Source organism: Anabrus simplex, chromosome 6 (assembly GCF_040414725.1).
Source record: "Anabrus simplex isolate iqAnaSimp1 chromosome 6, ASM4041472v1, whole genome shotgun sequence".
NCBI classification, from domain to species: Eukaryota; Metazoa; Arthropoda; class Insecta; order Orthoptera; family Tettigoniidae; genus Anabrus; species Anabrus simplex.
The window spans coordinates 152,777,813-152,795,362 of record NC_090270.1 but is presented as its reverse complement, the minus strand read 5'-3'; the positions used below and the strand labels follow the sequence as shown (position 1 = coordinate 152,795,362).

The following is a 17,550-nucleotide window of genomic DNA, read 5'->3' as shown; positions in this document are numbered from 1 at the left end:
TTCCGCTGTAACGAACACCAGTATAACGAAATTTTCAGAATAACGAATAATTTTTTTGGTCCCTTCCTTTTTCCCTATTTGTTGTATGTTAAAATATTTCATTTTAATGAATTTCGTAGTTTCAGTTTAACGAATTAAAATTGAGCTCTTTTCATTACCAGTTTGACCATATTTTCTCAAATTAAAACCAAAATTCATCCTGTTTTATGAGCAACATTTTTCTTGTTACATTATTTCTTAATCAGACGATATGATCGCCATTTTCCATACATGCACCGTACGCGATCGAGAAGGCGTATTTTGTGTAACCAATACGCTTCGCCCAGTTCTCACATATGGTATGGAACTTATTTGGGAAAGACTAACGGTGTCCGACCTTCGAACTATTGAAAATGTAAAGGCCCAATTTCGGAAACGAATACTGAGCATCTCCATGATGTCACCATCACGACTTGCGTATGAATTATCCAAAGAAACTTCTTTACGAGAAGATTTGAAAATACGAATGCAGCTTTCACATACGCAGCGAGTAGTAGTTCTCCAAGAGAGAAAGAGAAAACAAGCAGAAATCAGCCTGGATTTTTATTCAGCTGATGCTATGATTGACCGCAGATGGACTGGTCCAAATAATGACGTGAGAAGTGCTTTGAATAGGCTGGCGGTACATGAGTTTCACCATAGTCTATGCCGGCGATCAGACTTTCATGAACCGTCCCTACATTGTGTGATGAACATTGCGATCGCTATCATTTCAGCAAGTGCAACAAGAGAACAAAATCTTCACTAGAATATGCTATTAATGTATTTTTTCTTTTAATGCACATTTGTACGCTATTAAATAAATAAATATGCTTCGCCCATCATCCAATTAGCTGAGTAGGAGCGCCAAGTTTGCAATCCACCATTGAACGCTACGCTTTGCGCAACCAATGTAAGACGTCACACTATTGGCTGAGTAGGATTACGATGTTTGTAATCCACCAATGAACGCGACGGATACATTGCATATTTCTTCTTCGTATTTAATTCGCAAAGCCTATTCAAAGCACTTCTCACATTCTCTTTGACTTCTCATGTCATTATTTGGACCGGTCCAGCTGCGGTCAATCAGATGAATAAAAATCCAGGCTGATTTCTGCTTGTTTTCTCTTTCCCTCTTGGAGAACTACTTCTTCTTGCTGTTAAGGTTATATCATTAAATTTGCTAAGTTCGTGTGCATTTCGTTAAATAAATAAGTACCGTACATATCATCGCAAATGGATAAGCAGAAGCGACAGCAGTTTTCGTTGAGTGAAAAACGTAAAATACTTGCGGAAGTAGAGAAAGGCGGAAAGAAAGGAGATGTAGCGAAAAAGTATGGCATTAGCCTGTCAACACTTTCTACGTTTTTAAAACAGAAAAGTAAGATAGAGGAAAACATTGATGCTGATGCCCTAGGTCCACAGCGTAAGAAGATCAGGACAGCCGACTACAAGGAGGTGGACCAAGCCGTCTATACGTGGTTTGTGGAAATGCGGAGTAAAAACATTCCAATAAATGGCCCACTGTTATGTGAGCGTGCACGATCTTTCGCACGTTCGCTTGGGTCACCTGAGTTTATGGGTAGTGCTGGTTGGCTTCATAGGTTCCGGGAGAGATATGGCATATCCCACAAAATTATAAATGGTGAAGCTAACGATGCCCCGAAGGAAGTTGCGTCCTCATGGCGGCTGGAGACTCGAAAGGATGCCTTGAAAGAATATTCGCCGGCAGACATTTATAATGCAGACGAAACTGCTTTATTTTATAAACTAATGCCGAACAAAACCCTTGATTTTAAGGGAAATAAGTGTTTTGGGGTCAAACGTTCAAAAGAACGTATCACGACTCTTTTGTGCACCAATTCCACAGGGACGGACAAACTGAAGTCTCTCATAATTGGGAAATTTGGGAAGCCAAGGTGCTTCAAGGGGGTGCAACATCTGCCCTGTGAATACAGGCACAATTCTAAGGCATGGATGACATCTGTGCTATTCAAAGAGTGGTTGTTGGACTTGGAACGTCGGATGAAGGCCGAAAAGAGGAGAATTCTTCTATTATTGGACAATTGCTCTTCTCATAATTGTGTGCCTCGCCATTTGGAGCATGTAAAAGTTTTATTTTTGCCTCCAAATACAACTTCAATTCTGCAGCCGCTGGATCAGGGTATAATTCATGCAGTAAAGCGGCATTACCGAGCTCGTGTAGTCCGTCGAATGCTGTGCAACGTTGCCACGAATAGAGCCATTAACATCAATATATTGGAAGCAATGCAGATGTTTAATGCTGCATAGAAATCCCTGAATGCAGACATCATCACAAACTGCTTTAGAAAAGCTGGAGTGGTTTTTACAGAAGACGTTGCAGAAAGTGAAGTGTTGGATGATGTGGAAACCGAGGAGAATTGGAAGCGTTTGTGTACAACATTGGATGTGCCATCTACAGTAAGTCTTACCGACTACATCAATGTAGATAGTGATGTAATAGTCCACAAAGAAATCACAAATGAGGAAATTGTGGAGGACATTATGAATGATAGAGATCCATGCGATGAGGAGGAAGAGGAAGACAACCCCCAAAATGATCGTGATCGACAGAGCTTGACTCTTCAGCAGGCAACGAACATGGCCTTCAAGATTTTCTCGTGTCACGAAGTGATGTGTCAGAATCTGTTTTAAATTCATGTGCAGTGGTTGGTGACTATTTGGAACGAGCTTTTGTGTCTGGATCTGTTCAGAAGAAAATCACAGACTTTCTCAAAAAATGATGTTCTGGAACAGTGTGTGTAGACTTGCTGGTACAATGTAAAAATAGATTTTCTGAAAACATCTGTCAGTACTGTAACTCTTATTATTATAATGGTATTTCGAAGTTATATAGATCCTGCAGCTGATATAACAGAGCAGATGACCTCGTAGTTCCGCCCTTAAAAACAACCATAACTAATGGATATAATACTAGGTGAGTTCTTACGAATTGACTTATTTCAGTATAACAAATTAATTTCAGAGGTCCCCAAAATTTTGTTATACTGGTATTTTACTGTACTTATATATTACCACTGTAATAAGTTAACTAAAAGGAAACAATGAAGTGTCCAGGCAGCGCCGGGTAATGTAGCTAGTTTTTACATATTTTTTTTCCATTTTTAATACATAAGAAAAGATTTTGGAAATAAAAAATTAATTCCCTAATAATTATTACACAAATATGACATATTTCTAGACTTACTGGAGCTGGAGACAATACTTGATGAGGTGCTTCTGTTTTACTGCTGCTCCTACTTTGTTTCTTCTCAGCTTCGAACGTCTGTTCCATCTTGTTACTAACTGGAACACTTCCACTTGATGCATCCCTCTTCTGGTTAAGTTTCTCATCTTCACTCATCCCAGCAATATATTCAACAGTTGATTTGCTGCTAAGAGAGTTACTGGAGTGTGGACTATCTATAATTTCTATACATTCACTTGATTTTGCCTTTCCATCCTTCCTTTCATCAACATCAATTTTATATTCAACTGTCGATTTACTACTAATAGAACTGCAATATTTATCAGATTTTCCTTCATTTCCAGATGTCTTCACATGTTTTGTACCTTGTTCAGCAACAGATATATTTTGATGATCAGCTGCAGTAGAAGGGATTTCACTTTCATTGACTTCTAAAACATCTGAAAGATGTATGGGAGGCTTTTCTCGTAGGCTCAATCTATAGCTTCTACTTCGAGTAATTTTCTTTTTAGCACTACTTGTACTTCTTTTAGTACTTCTTGTTTTTCTTTGGAGTGATATGTTAAGTGACGTATCACTCATTGTAGAAACATCCGCAAGATCACAGGGTTCACTCTGTATTGACGTAGATTCAACCTTTGATTTTTGCTGACTAGAATCATAAACAGAAATGTCCACATCACTTAATGCTGGGGGCTCACTTTGTATGGAGCTGCTTTGTCTTGGTCTTAGTCTCTCTTTTGTCAGTTCTATATTTTCAACAATTAAACCTGATTTGCGTTTTGATGTTCTTTTCTTATTCTGTGTTCTCTCTTCAAGTTCATGCAAGTGATCAATTTTGTTTATTTCAGTTGCATCAGGATATGCTGATTCACTTTTATAATCAAATCTGCATATTTCACCATCAGTTGGCAGTGTTTCCTTTAAAATTTCTTCTTTCCTTGGAGGAGTTTCATTTTCACTATCAACTTGGCATGTTCCACTCTCTACTAGTTGTGTTTCCATTAATATTTCAGCTTCTTTTGCAGAAGATCCACTTGCATGATCAATTTGGCATGATTCACCGGCAGCTGGCTGCATGTCCATGGATATTTCATCTTCCTTTGCAGGTACTTCACTTTCATAATTAACTTTGCATGATTCACTGACAGTTGGTTGCATTTCTATGGATGTTCCTGCTTCCTTTGCAGGAGTTTCACTTTCATTATTAACTTGGCATGATTCACTGGCAGTTGGTTGTATGTCCATGGACATTTCTGCTTTCTTTGCCGGAGTTTCACTTTCATTATCAGCTTGGCATGATTCACTAAATATTGGGTGTGAGCCCATGGAAATTTCTGCTTCCTTTGCAGTTTCACTTTCATTATCAGCTTGGCATAATTCACTGGCAGTTGGGTATGAGCCCATGGACATTTCTGCTTCCTTTGCAGGAGTTTCACTTTCATGATCAACTTGGCATAATTCACTGGCAGCTGGTTGTATGTCCATGGACATTTCTGCTTTCTTTGCAGGAGTTTCACTTTCATTATCAGCTTGGCATGATTCACTGGCAGTTGGGTGTGAGCTCATAGACATTTCTGCTTTCTTTGCAGGAGTTTCACTCTCATTATCAGCTTGGCAGGATTCGCTGGCAGTTGGGTGTGAACCCATGGACATTTCTTTCTTTGCAGGAGTTTCACTCTCATTATCAGCTTGGCAGGATTCGCTGGCAGTTGGGTGTGAACCCATGGACATTTCTTTCTTTGCAGGAGTTTCACTTTTATTATCAACTTGGCATGGTTCACTGGCAGTTGGCTGCACGTTCATGGACACTCCTCCTTCCTTTACAGCTTTACTTTCAATCTCAACTTGATATAATTCACTGAAAGATGGCTGTGTTTCCAAAGGCATTTCTGCTTCCTCTGAACAAGACTGTATTGCACTTTCATTTTTGTAAGTTTCCATTTCAACTAAATGTCTTTTTAACATAATGTTAGATTCCTTTTCAGAAATGTTTGAGTTTGCCAATTTTTCTGAGTCAACTGCTACCCTATCTTCATTAACCAAAATATCATCACCAACAACAGTTGAAGGTTCTGGGTTCTCAACAGATACTTTACTATCAGTTCCAATATCAGCTGTATGAGAATTTAATCGCTTTCTAGTTTTTACAACTTTCTGCATGGTTTTCACTTCTTCAACATTACCTTCTTCAGGTTGGTTCAGCTGCTTCCTAGTTTTTACAACTCTACGTACAGTCTTCACTTCTTCTACATCAGCAAGCATTGGTGGTTCACTCTGTACTGAGCGAGATTTCTTCCTCCTTGTTATAGCCCTTCCCACAGTCTCTTCAATTTCTTCCACATCACTCATTCTAGGTGGTTCACCCACGACAGAATGAGACTTCTTTTTAGTAGTTGTGATTTTCTCAACTGTCTTTGTTTCCTTGACACCAGATACATTGGATAAATTATCTTGATGCGACTGGAGTCTAGATCCTCGTCTAGTTGTAACAACTTTCTGGACAGTCTTTACTTCCTCAACTTCTGGTGACATGTTTTCAACCAAATTTGCTTTCTTAGTCCTGGTAATCTTCTGCACCATTTCAATCTCTTCAACACTTGCAGATAAATCACCTTGATGGATAGAACTTAAACTTCCTATACTATCCTCAGTACTATTATTCTGATGTGGACCACCCTGTATTATACTCACAGCCATACTTTCCTGTCCTTCACCTGCTATATCTGAAATGCAAGTAATTTCAGGCAAGTCAACATTGGAACATCTCTCGACGGAAGCACTATCTGCTGATGTTCCACATATTTCTTCAATACGCAGTGGTGACAATGTTTGCTCAATTCCCACTACAGGGTACTTGCTCTGAACCACCCCTTCATTCCTTTCGGTATAAATATTATCTTTAGTTTTGACTGTTGGGCTTTCCTTACTTTCAATGACACTAGAAAGGACTTTGTTCTTTGTTTCTTCTCCAACTTTAAACTGGTCATTATGTCTGTCAATGGAATTAATGTACTCGTCTTCCTTCCTGGCTGTAATACCAATCTCAACATCATCATTTCCAGTTATTACATTTGGTTCACATCCAATTTCATGACTGATCTCCTTTCTCTTACCTAAATGAATTAAATGAACTTTTTCTTTGGTTTTACCACTATCATCGTTTTCATTGTGATCTACTGTGGTACCAATAGCAGCTGAATCATCATGATCATTTCTATGTGATTCTTCCCTCATATCATAATTAGATCTTACGCTGTCAAACGAGGCACTCATGTTTGGTTCTTCTATGATCTCTACACTTTCCCTACTTTCATCAGTTGTGTGTATTAATTCTACTTCCATCAATATTTTTTGGTCATCTGCAAGTCCATCAGTTAAAACTCTATTCTCTTCCAAGTTGGAGACAGACTCCTGTTCTTCCTTAATGACAACAGGGACCAGAGTTGTCAGCTTCCATTCACCTGCAAACATACACCATATATGGCATTAAAGCAAAGGACTTACGTAAGTTTCATTACAGGTAGTTACTAGTAGGTTACTACAGTAAACGTCAAGCCATAAGCGTTTTGTTCTTGACACTCCTCCCAGCGCATACCAATTGGGCATTCGTAGTGTCGCCCAGTTAGAAAGGCTCCTCATGATTGCAGTGAAGCATAATTTGGAATATCATTGCTGCTTAGGTAAATTAATGAAAATTCAAGTAGGGCAGTGAGCTGTTGATATGGGGAACAGTTGTACGAGGGGAATGGAAAAATCCTTGTATTTTTATCTGTAGTAGTTTTAAAGTTACAGTATATTAAATCTAAAGATAACTAGCCGAGAAAATAAAATCCCATAATGCCCATGAGTTATGTTTCTCCAGTCAGCATTATGAGATCTATAAAAAGTGAATGCATTACTCATTGTATGTACTTCCTCACCTCTCTCGTTTCTGACAATCGTATAGATAAAAGAGTGCTTGTATTTCACTCCTGCCTATTTCTAAACCCATGTAAGAAGACATGGCAGGGCTGCTGTTATAGGAGTTTCAGTATCTTGTGTATATGCACGTGTGTGAGGTTATTGTAAACATGTCTCTAAGTAAACCAAGTACAAGCATTGGTTACATGGGTGGAAGAGAGAAAGTGGTGTAAGAAAGTTTCCAGAACATAATATAATAATGTTACTGAACAATTTCTTTAAGGAATGTTCCCGTGAAGAATGAAGAATACCTTCCTAATGGATTCACCACCCAGCTGTTTTCACTGACTGCGCAGCTATCATAACCTAGATGTGTGCTAGTTACGTAATATTTAAAGTTGTTTTATGTCGCACCAACACATATAGGTCTTATGGCAATGATGGGATGAAGATATCGAAGGAATATATGAAGGGATAGAAGATTTAATACAGTATGTAAAAGATGACGAGAATCTAATTGTGATGGGCGACTGAAATGCAGTGGTAGGCCAAGGAAAAGAAGATAATACAGTAGGAGATTTCAGACTGGGACTGGGACAGAGGAATGAAAGAGGAAGCCAGCTGGCTGAATTTTGCACCAATCATAATTTAATCCTTGCTAACACTTGGTACAAAAAAACACAAACGAATGCTGTATACATGGATGAGACCTGGAGACACTGGAAGGTACCAAATAGACTTCATTATGATTAGGCAGAGATTCAGAAACCAGGTGATGGACTGCAAGACTTTCTCAAGAGCAGACGTGGACTCTGATCACAACCTATTGGTCATGAAATGCATTTGAAGTTGAAGAAATTAGATAAAGGAAGGAATGCAAGGAGATGGGAACTAGAAAAGTTGAAAGAAAAGAGTGTGAGGGATTGTTTTAAGGAACATTTAACACAAAGACTAAAAAAAAAAGACAGAAGGAATCACAGTAGAGGAGAATGGACAGTTGTGAAGAATGAGATCAGTAAGGCTGCTGAAGAAAAGTTAGGAAGAAAGAAAATATAAACTAAGAATCAATGAATAACTCAGGAGATACTAGACCTGACTGATGAATGTCAAAAATACAAGAAATGAGCGGCGGGGGGGGGGGGAAAGATTACAGGGGAATAAAAGAGAAGTGCAAGGATGTTGATGGTTGTATTGTCCTAGGAAAGGTAGATGCTGCATACTGGAAAATCCAGGAAACCTTTGGAGAAAGAAAAAGTAAATGTATGAATATTAAGAGCTCGGATAGAAAACCACTTCTAGGAAAAGATGACAAGTCAGAAAGATGGCAGGAACATATCCAACAGTTATATCAAAGTAAAGAAGAAGATAGGGGCAAAAGATCTCTATAGATCGACATCCCGAACACATGCATTAAAATAAAAAAAAAATTAGATACTAGGGTTCTGGAACAAGAAGAGGCTATTGATGCTGATGACATGGAAGACACAATTTTAGGGTCAGAATTTGACAGAGTTTTGAGAGACCTAAGTAGGACCAAGACACCAGGAATTGATGACATACCCTCAGAATTACTGACTACCTCAAGAGAAACCAGAATGATGAAGTTGTTTGTTTAGTGTGTAAGAGTAAAATAGATAAATTTCATAATTCGTCCGTATTGAACCAAGATTACAATTTATTAAAATTTGTATCCACCTTATTCAATACATTAAAATGTTGTTAAGATGAAATTACAACATATATTTTATCAGAGCTAGTTTCAACACCTTATTTTGCGTCATCAGCTGAAATACATTCTAGGAAATATTTGGCAAACATATAAGTTTATCTAAGTCACATAAAACACATTTTAAAAACATACTGATGATTTAAAAACATGTTGTAATTAAACTATTTCCAAGTCCATATTATTTAAGACTTGCAAGTATTAAACTTTGAATTGATAAAATCCGATGTAAGATAGTTTATATTATCGTGGGTTTAACAAAAACAACCACTGAAAACACATTCTTAAAAAACATTAGCTCTGTTTGACACTTTATAAAAAAAAAAAAATTCATGTAGAACCGTATTAAAACTATTTCAATAAAATCTTCAAGCTGTTATATTGTAACAATCGTAGTGAGGTGGAAAATGAGAAGCCGGTGCTTTAGGATGTTAACAATTATCTCATTCCCAGTTCAATGCGAGTAATAAAATAACTAATGATGGTAGAAGTAAGGAGGATATAAAATGCAGACTAGCACAAGCAAGGAAGGTATTTCTCAAGAAAAGAAATTTGTTCACCTCGAACAGTGATATAGGATTTAAATGTTTTTTTGAAGACTTACGCATGGAGCGTGGCATTGTATGCAAAGATGCCAACCTTTGAAGAGGGTTATCAGTATTCACCCTCCGCCTGTTAGAGAATACCAATATAATGGTCCGTTATTGGACATTATAAATTTTCCAGCTAACTCATTCTTGGTTGCCTGCATTTCGCCCTCGTGTGCTAAGTTAGGCTCGTCAGTTGGGACTTAGCACACCACCCAAGATGCAAGGCTAGTGCATACTGTGGAGGCCACTGCATAGGCTATTTGAAGCCACCAGCAGTGCCAATGCACTACGAGAGCTATGTCTCATTTCCAAAAAATAGATGCCTGCCTGGCCATCAAATGATGTAGATGTTGATTCCCATAGGGAACCTAAAATATTTGTCCTGAATGAGTAAATTTATAATACCAATATAATGGTCCGTTATTGGACATTATAAATTTTCCAGCTAACTCATTCTTGGTTGCCTGCATACAAATATTTTAGGTTCCCTATGGGAATCAACGTCTACATCATTTGATGGCCAGGCAGGCATCTATTTTTTGGAAATGAGACATAGCTCTCATAGTGCATTGGCACTGCTGGTGGCTTCAAATAGCCTATGCAGTGGCCTCCACAGTATGCACTAGCCTTGCATCTTGGGTGGTGTGCTAAGTCCCAACTGACGAGCCTAACTTAGCACACGAGGGCGACAAATATTTTAGGTTCCCTATGGGAATCAACATCTACATCATTTGATGGCCAGGCAGGCATCTATTTTTTGGAAATGAGACATAGCTCTCTTAGTGCATTGGCACTGCTGGTGGCTTCAAATAGCCTATGCAGTGGCCTCCACAGTATGCACTAGCCTTGCATCTTGGGTGGTGTGCTAAGTCCCAACTGACGAGCCTAACTTAGCACACGAGGGCGAAATGCAGGCAACCAAGAATGAGCTAGCTGGAAAATTTATAATGTCCAATAACGGACCATTATATTGGTATTATAAATTTACTCATTCAGGACAAATATTTTAGGTTCCCTATGGGAATCAACATCTACATCATTTGATGGCCAGGTAGGCATCTATTTTTTGGAAATGAGACATAGCTCTCTTAGTGCATTGGCACTGCTGGTGGCTTCAAATAGCCTATGCAGTGGCCTCCACGGTATGCACTAGCCTTGCATCTTGGGTGGTGTGCTAAGTCCCAACTGACGAGCCTAACTTAGCACACGAGGGCGAAATGCAGGCAACCAAGAATGAGGTAGCTGGAAAATTTGTAATGTCCAATAACGGACCATTATATTGGTATTATAAATTTACTCATTCAGGACAAATATTTTAGGTTCCCTATGGGAATCAACATCTACATCATTTGATGGCCAGGCAGGCATCTATTTTTTGGAAATGAAACATAGCTCTCATAGTGCATTGGCACTGCTGGTGGCTTCAAATAGCCTATGCAGTGGCCTCCACAGTATGCACTAGCCTTGCATCTTGGGTGGTGTGCTAAGTCCCAACTGATGAGCCTAACTTAGCACACGAGGGCGAAATGCAGGCAACCAAGAATGACTTAGCTGGAAAATTTATAATGTCCAATAACGGACCATTATATTGGTATTATAAATTTACTCATTCAGGACGAATATTTTTGGTTCCCTATGGGAATCAACATCTACATCATGTTAGAGAATATTTGAGTCAAGTTCAAAGCACGTTCCTCCCTTCTTGATAATGATGCACACTTCTTCCTTCCTGTCAGCAGTCTATTCTAAAGTACAGTAGAAGTCCGCTATAGCGAGTACGATATATAACGAGAACTCTGTTATAGCGACGACGTTTTCTGTCCCTTCAAAATTCCTATATTAACCTGCGTATTATTCTTCGGTTACAGTGGGAACCCTATCACTTGCGCATCCGTTATTACGAGCGATTAAGCACGCCCGATTTTTTCCGTTACCGATATTTATGCACCCCAGCGATGATATTGCATGCGATCGATTACCTTCGGTATCGTTTCCTCGCTATATGCACTAGCGATTTCTCTCGTCGACATTCGAAGGCGATGTCGGAGTTGATTAGTAATATCTGTCGACAACTGTTCCGTAAAGAAAATTCGAAATGAAAGAGAATATATTTTCGTAATAAATGCGTAAATAACGTGTCCGATAACGGTTGTCAACTCATTAAAAATTAAGGCTGACTAAACGACCGCTTAATTTTGAGGCTAAATACTGCAATTAAGTAAGAATGGGATACACCTTGAGATATGGCAGAGTGCTTAATTGATTTCATAGGTTAGTTTGTAATTTGTCGCGTCTGGTTAAATTACGGAAAGGCTATTATGGAAATTTATAGCGAGAAAGGTATAATTTCTCTACCGGCGCTTGAAGTGTGTTTTCATCATACGTATAGTATGGTTAAGTTAGGATACGTGACGCTGTTTGAATAAGAAAACTGAAAAGTTTGCAATAAAATGCGATCGATCATCTTCGGTACGGTATAGTTTTCTCACTTTGTGCATTTGGGAGCACTCTCGTTGATATTAAAAGGCGATGTTGGAGTTGATTAGTAATACCCATCGAATGCTGTTCTCTAAAGAAAATTCAAAATGAAAGAGGATAACACATTTTTGTAATAAATGCGTACGTAACGTGGTCGATAACAGTTGTTAACTCGTAAAAATAAAGACTGAATAAACGATATCTTAATTTTAATGTTATATACGGAAATTATGTAAGAATGTCATACACCTCAAGATATGGCAGAGTGCTTCACAGATTTCAGAGGATATTTCATATCTTCTCGCGTCTAGTTACGGCTATTTACATGTACATTTTTCGTGAGGAGGTTATTTCTCTACATGCGTTTCAAATATGTTTTCATGATAAGCTACATATACAGTTAGGTTAGGTGACGCTGTTTGAAGAAGAAAGCTGAGATGTTTCCCACAGAAATCTCTGGAGTGATACCGTATTTCTCCGAATCCAAGACTTTTTTTCTCAGAATCTCATACGAAAACTGAAGGGTTGTTGCATTCGCGGCCTAACAGTAAGTTAATGGATACCACTGGCAACTACCGCGGTAACCACGCTGCTTCTTCTCACACGCGCACAGAACTCATCGATGACCGCTTCTTTACTACACATCGCTACCGGTTGTACAGTGTACAGTGCGTTGCCTATGTTATAATACAAGGCCTGGAAATAGAGCCCGTAAAACGCTATCGAAGTGGTCACATTGAAGTTCAATTTTAGACCGCTAGGATCGCTTTCTTGCCCTCTGTCCAACGAGGTTCCCGTCTTTAAACGTGTTTATTAACTGAGTTGGTTGTGAATGTATTATGTATTCGTCTGATGTTAAGCATTATTAATAATCTTGACCATGGTGGCCGGGATTGGATCCGTATTGACTTATGACGTAGTAGTAAGATAAGAGTCTAGCGATGACAACTGAGACATCGTAAATAATTCGGCTGAATAATTCCGTGGAAATCTGCGTTATCGTCTTGGATTTCACTTCGTGCGCAATAACACAGGAGCTGGCCCCATGGTGTAGGGGTAGCGTGCTTGCCTCTTACACGGAGGCCTCGGGTTCAATTCACGGCTGGGTCAGGGAATTTTACCTATATCTGAGGGCTGGTTCGAGGTCCATTCAACCTACCTAGCCGGTATTTCCTGGCGACGTTGCCGATAAGCGATAACTTACAGCCTTACGTATTTCAAATGGGAACTCATAATATGTAAGTGGTGAATAAATAGTACACTGTCTCGCGACCAGGTTGTCAAACTGCCGATAGCCTACCGGTAAGCATAATATGTAGGTGGTGAATAAATAGTACACTGTCTCGCGACCACGTTGTCAAACTGCCGATAGTCTACCGGTAAGACATGCGTCGTACACATACTGGTATTATTTATTTATACGTTGTGCAACATGTTGCAAACGTGACTGTGTTGCCAAATTGGCCATAAACCATACACGTATGTAAATTGCGCATTCATGTGCAACTTACGTTGCAGTTCCATTTACCTTTTAACCAGATTAGTGAACAAAATTTGGACGTGCGACGATTATGTAATTAAAGGTTTAAAGTCCGATTTTTGTATTGAAAATAAAGGATGCGACGATTACGCGGTGGCGACGATTATGCCATGAAATACGGTATTTAATTACTGTGATGTTTAGCCAAACTGTTGATGGTTTTAATTCATTTCCGGATTTTCTGTTTTCCCGTATTGTATGTTTCCCCCCCCCCCCAGGATCCCCCCAAAAACAGAGAATCAAGGTTCCACTGTATTTATAACAGATTATGTTGACAGCCTGCAGTCTAATATCTCAGAACTTGAAAATAAGTGCAAGGGGTATGGTATAATATTTAGCCCTTCTAAGACTAATTGATGTCAGTAGGTAAGAAATCCAAGAGAACTGAATATCATATTGGGGATACAAAGCTGGAACAGGTAGATAATTTCAAGTATTTAGGATGTGTGTTCTCCCAGGATGGTAGTATAGTAAGTACAGCTAATGCAGTGAGTTGCGATCAACAGTATTCTATAAAAAGGAAGTCAGCTCCCAGACAAAACTATCTTTACACCGGTCTGTTTTCAGACCAACTTTGCTTTACGGGAGCGAAAGCTGGGTGAACTACGGATATCTTATTCAAAAGTTAGAAGTAAAACAGACATGAAAGTAGCGAGAATGATTGCTGGTACAAATAGGTGGGAACAATGCCAGGAAGGTATTTGGAATGAGGAGATAAAAGCTAGGTTAGGAATGAACTCGATGGATGAAGCTGTACGCATAAACCAGCTTCAGTGGTGGGGTCATATGAGGCGAATGGACGAGGACAGGTTACCTAAGACTGTTATGGAGAGTAAGAGAAGTAGAGGGAGACCAAGACGACAATGGTTAGACTCAGTTTCTAATGATTTAAAGATAGGAGGTATAGATCTAAATGAGGCCACAACACTAGTTGCAAATAGAGGATTGTGGCGGTGATTAGTAAATTCACAGACTGAATGCTAAAAGGCATAACAGACTATAATGAAGACGGATGTATGTATATAAAATAATGGCCCCTTTAAAATCAAGAATCTTACCTGTCTCAACTTCCTTTGCATTCTGCAGTAGATCTGGCAGTGGGGGACTGATCTCGAGCACATCCTGTTCATCATCGCTAGTTTTACTAGTGTCCGAATCAAGAATAATAACTTCCTCAGTTGATTGCTTTTGAACATCTTTCCTCACGTCAGATCTAGGAGAGGTCATTTTAACAATTCCTTGACCACATTCATCACCACTCTCATTTATTTCAATAACACCTTCATTAGACTCCACTTTCTTGCTTTTTGTTCCTTCAACTACTGGTACTTCAGTCTCACTTTCACTAGATAAACTTTTATTTCTTTCATCACTAATTGCTTCAAGTTCCTGTTTTCTTAATTCAGCACATTTGTCAATAGCACCCACTTTCTCATCAACTATGTTATTAGAGGTGCCAGATATTTTGTTAGATATGTCTGAGGAAAAATGAAAACAACCATCTGTAACATAATTATCTTTAGTAACATCGCAACTATTTTCATCCTTACAATACTGTTCATCATTGGGTCTTTTGACAAGGGCAACTTTCTCATAAGATACATTACTTGATGAATCAAAAGATACTGAATGGATATCTGTACAAGTTTTCGCATCTGACTGTGGCAGAATGTAAGTTTTCAAAGAACTTGATAACCTTGAAATTGGCTTCCGACCTCTAATTTGCTCCATTTTACTTGATGTAGGACTAGCTATTTCATAGTCAAATTTCTTTGCTTTTTCCAAGGAATCACTAGTTTTCAAAACTTCTGAAGAATGTTCTTCTAATATTACTTGTTCATTTATTTTCTTATAAGCAAATTTATTGTCTGTGTTGTCTTCAACAATGCCAGAGTCTCCAGCACTGTCCCTTGACTTACGGTTATTTTCAACATTAGAGTCTTCAATATCCTCAATTTCTGTAGACTTAAAAGTTTCCACATGTATAGAAGATACAACAGAAGCCTCGTGACTGAAATAAGGGGGACTTTTTGATAGGAGGGTTGTAGAAGATTCATCTTCTATTCTTGAAATAGGCTTTCGCGGTTTAACTTCACCAAGATTATGTCCAGAAGGAGATTCATCAGCAGAAATAGTATTTACTTCAGACTCTACTGACTCATGGTTAGTAGATGTTGACTGGCGGAGACAAGTTTCAACATCAGTACTCATTTCAATGTCTAAGGTGCTTTCTTCCAATTTTGCATAACTTACAGCACTTTCAGGTGAGTTTTCATTGTTTACTTCATTAGAAATCATATTTGCAATAGATATCCCTTCATCCCCCCTGTCTGGTTTCACAGATTTAATTTCAGTACTCCTCAACACAACCCAGCTCCTTCGCAGAGCTTGCCTGGGGGTGCCTCCTAGTAAACTCTTCCTGGTGTAAATTCTGAAAAACATAAAATATAGAATATATTCATACAATGCACGAGAAGAGAATTTTCTTACAGCAACACTTATATTTAAACAGAAAGTTGGGAGTTAAATTTGAATGTTATTGCAAAGTTTGATCCAGAGCTTTATATCTAATAATCATACTTATACAATCACACAGTAACAAATGGTATTTCACAGTAGTGATGGACAGAAAAACGCAATTGTAACAAGCAAGCACACGGGCACTACGTCACAGACAGAAACCACTTCCTCGCGAGAAACCACAAATGATGACAAGTCACCGCTTCCCCTACCCCCTCCGAATCAAGCTAGCACACAGACCACATCACACCACTATTACACAAGGTCGAGGACAGTAGAATCAGACCCACACCTGTAATTATGGGAAGTAAAGGAAGTGAGTGGACAAGGGTAAGTTCAATATTTCTCAAACAATTTCCTTAGACAAAACACTTCCCCAGGTGATTTAAACGAATAGACGCATATTTCTTTCAGCCGGTTACAGATCGTACAACAAGCTATCCAACCTGATATGTTTATGAATACAATTCTTAATTCAACCAACAGTGGATACACCCTTTCCACGTAGAAAAGAATAAACAAGAGATCAGCCTTTTTAGCACAGTACAAAGTGATGAGGAAGAAAACTAAAGTCAAGTAAAGAAAAAGCATATTTCAGCAAAAAACATTTCTTCAGGATCACAACACCAATTTTTTAGATTTTTAAACAACAAGTGATTTTATTAAGCCTTCGGGACCTAAAATGATACCAAAGACATTTTAGCTCATAGATAGTATCTTTAACTCATTTTAAATTTAACGTCCTTGTAACACACACACCCCTCCCCCCTCCAAACCATACGTCCTTTACTAACATTAGATTTTAAAGTCAACAAAGATTTAATGAAGTGATTGCTTTACGCTGTTTTATCGAAGCTTTTGTGTATGCAGCTGATGATGATCGCAAAGCAATCGAAACGTACTGTTATTCTTAATGATTTTATAAATTGCCAAAGGCAAAATAAAAAGAAAGGTATCGATTAGGTGGAAATATTTTCTTCTACTGATTAGATTACATTATCGATACGGCAATGAAGTGGATAGTTTGTAATCACAGTAGCCCGTCGAGCGTCCAGTATGGTTCTGTGGACGAGACGTGATGTCTGTTCGTTAAACAGCTGTGGTCTTTTCGTGCGGCAGTTTACACCGTTGTTAACATTTTGTCTGCGATATTGAAGATCCACCTATTGTTGACCTCGGAAACCCGAATTTGTGTGTAGTCTCCGCAATGCTATGATCCATGCGCCCGTTGATCACCCCATGATCAAAGTCCATTAACTCACAACGTGTTGCCATCTTCACAACAATGGTGTCTGTGACAGACTACTCAGCTACGCCGCAGCTAGCCGCAACGCTCAGAGGTCATATAAGGAACATTTTCTAATGCTTGAGAAAACGAGTGTATCAAATATGGAGGGGAAAAAAAAAATTTGAACTGAGAAATCAAGGGTGAGAATTATGCGTGAGGACATGGAAATAGCATAAAAATTACTTAAATAAAATCTATTTGGACCTTAACATGGAAACTCATAGATTTATGTTTAAAATTCTGTCAACTTTGTCA

The 17,550-nt window shown here is 38.7% G+C and overlaps 1 protein-coding gene across 1 annotated transcript in view; it reads right to left on the bottom strand.

Moving 5' to 3' along the window:
• Positions 1-17,550, bottom strand: part of LOC136875910 (serine-rich adhesin for platelets) — a 171,235-nt gene that overhangs the window by 148,725 nt on the left and 4,960 nt on the right. The window contains exons 4-5 of the mRNA XM_067149529.2: positions 14,546-15,918; positions 3,251-6,714 (exon numbers count right to left, since the gene is read on the bottom strand). Coding sequence (XP_067005630.2) covers positions 3,251-6,714; positions 14,546-15,918 — 4,837 coding nt within the window. The remainder of the gene's footprint in view (positions 1-3,250; positions 6,715-14,545; positions 15,919-17,550) is intronic.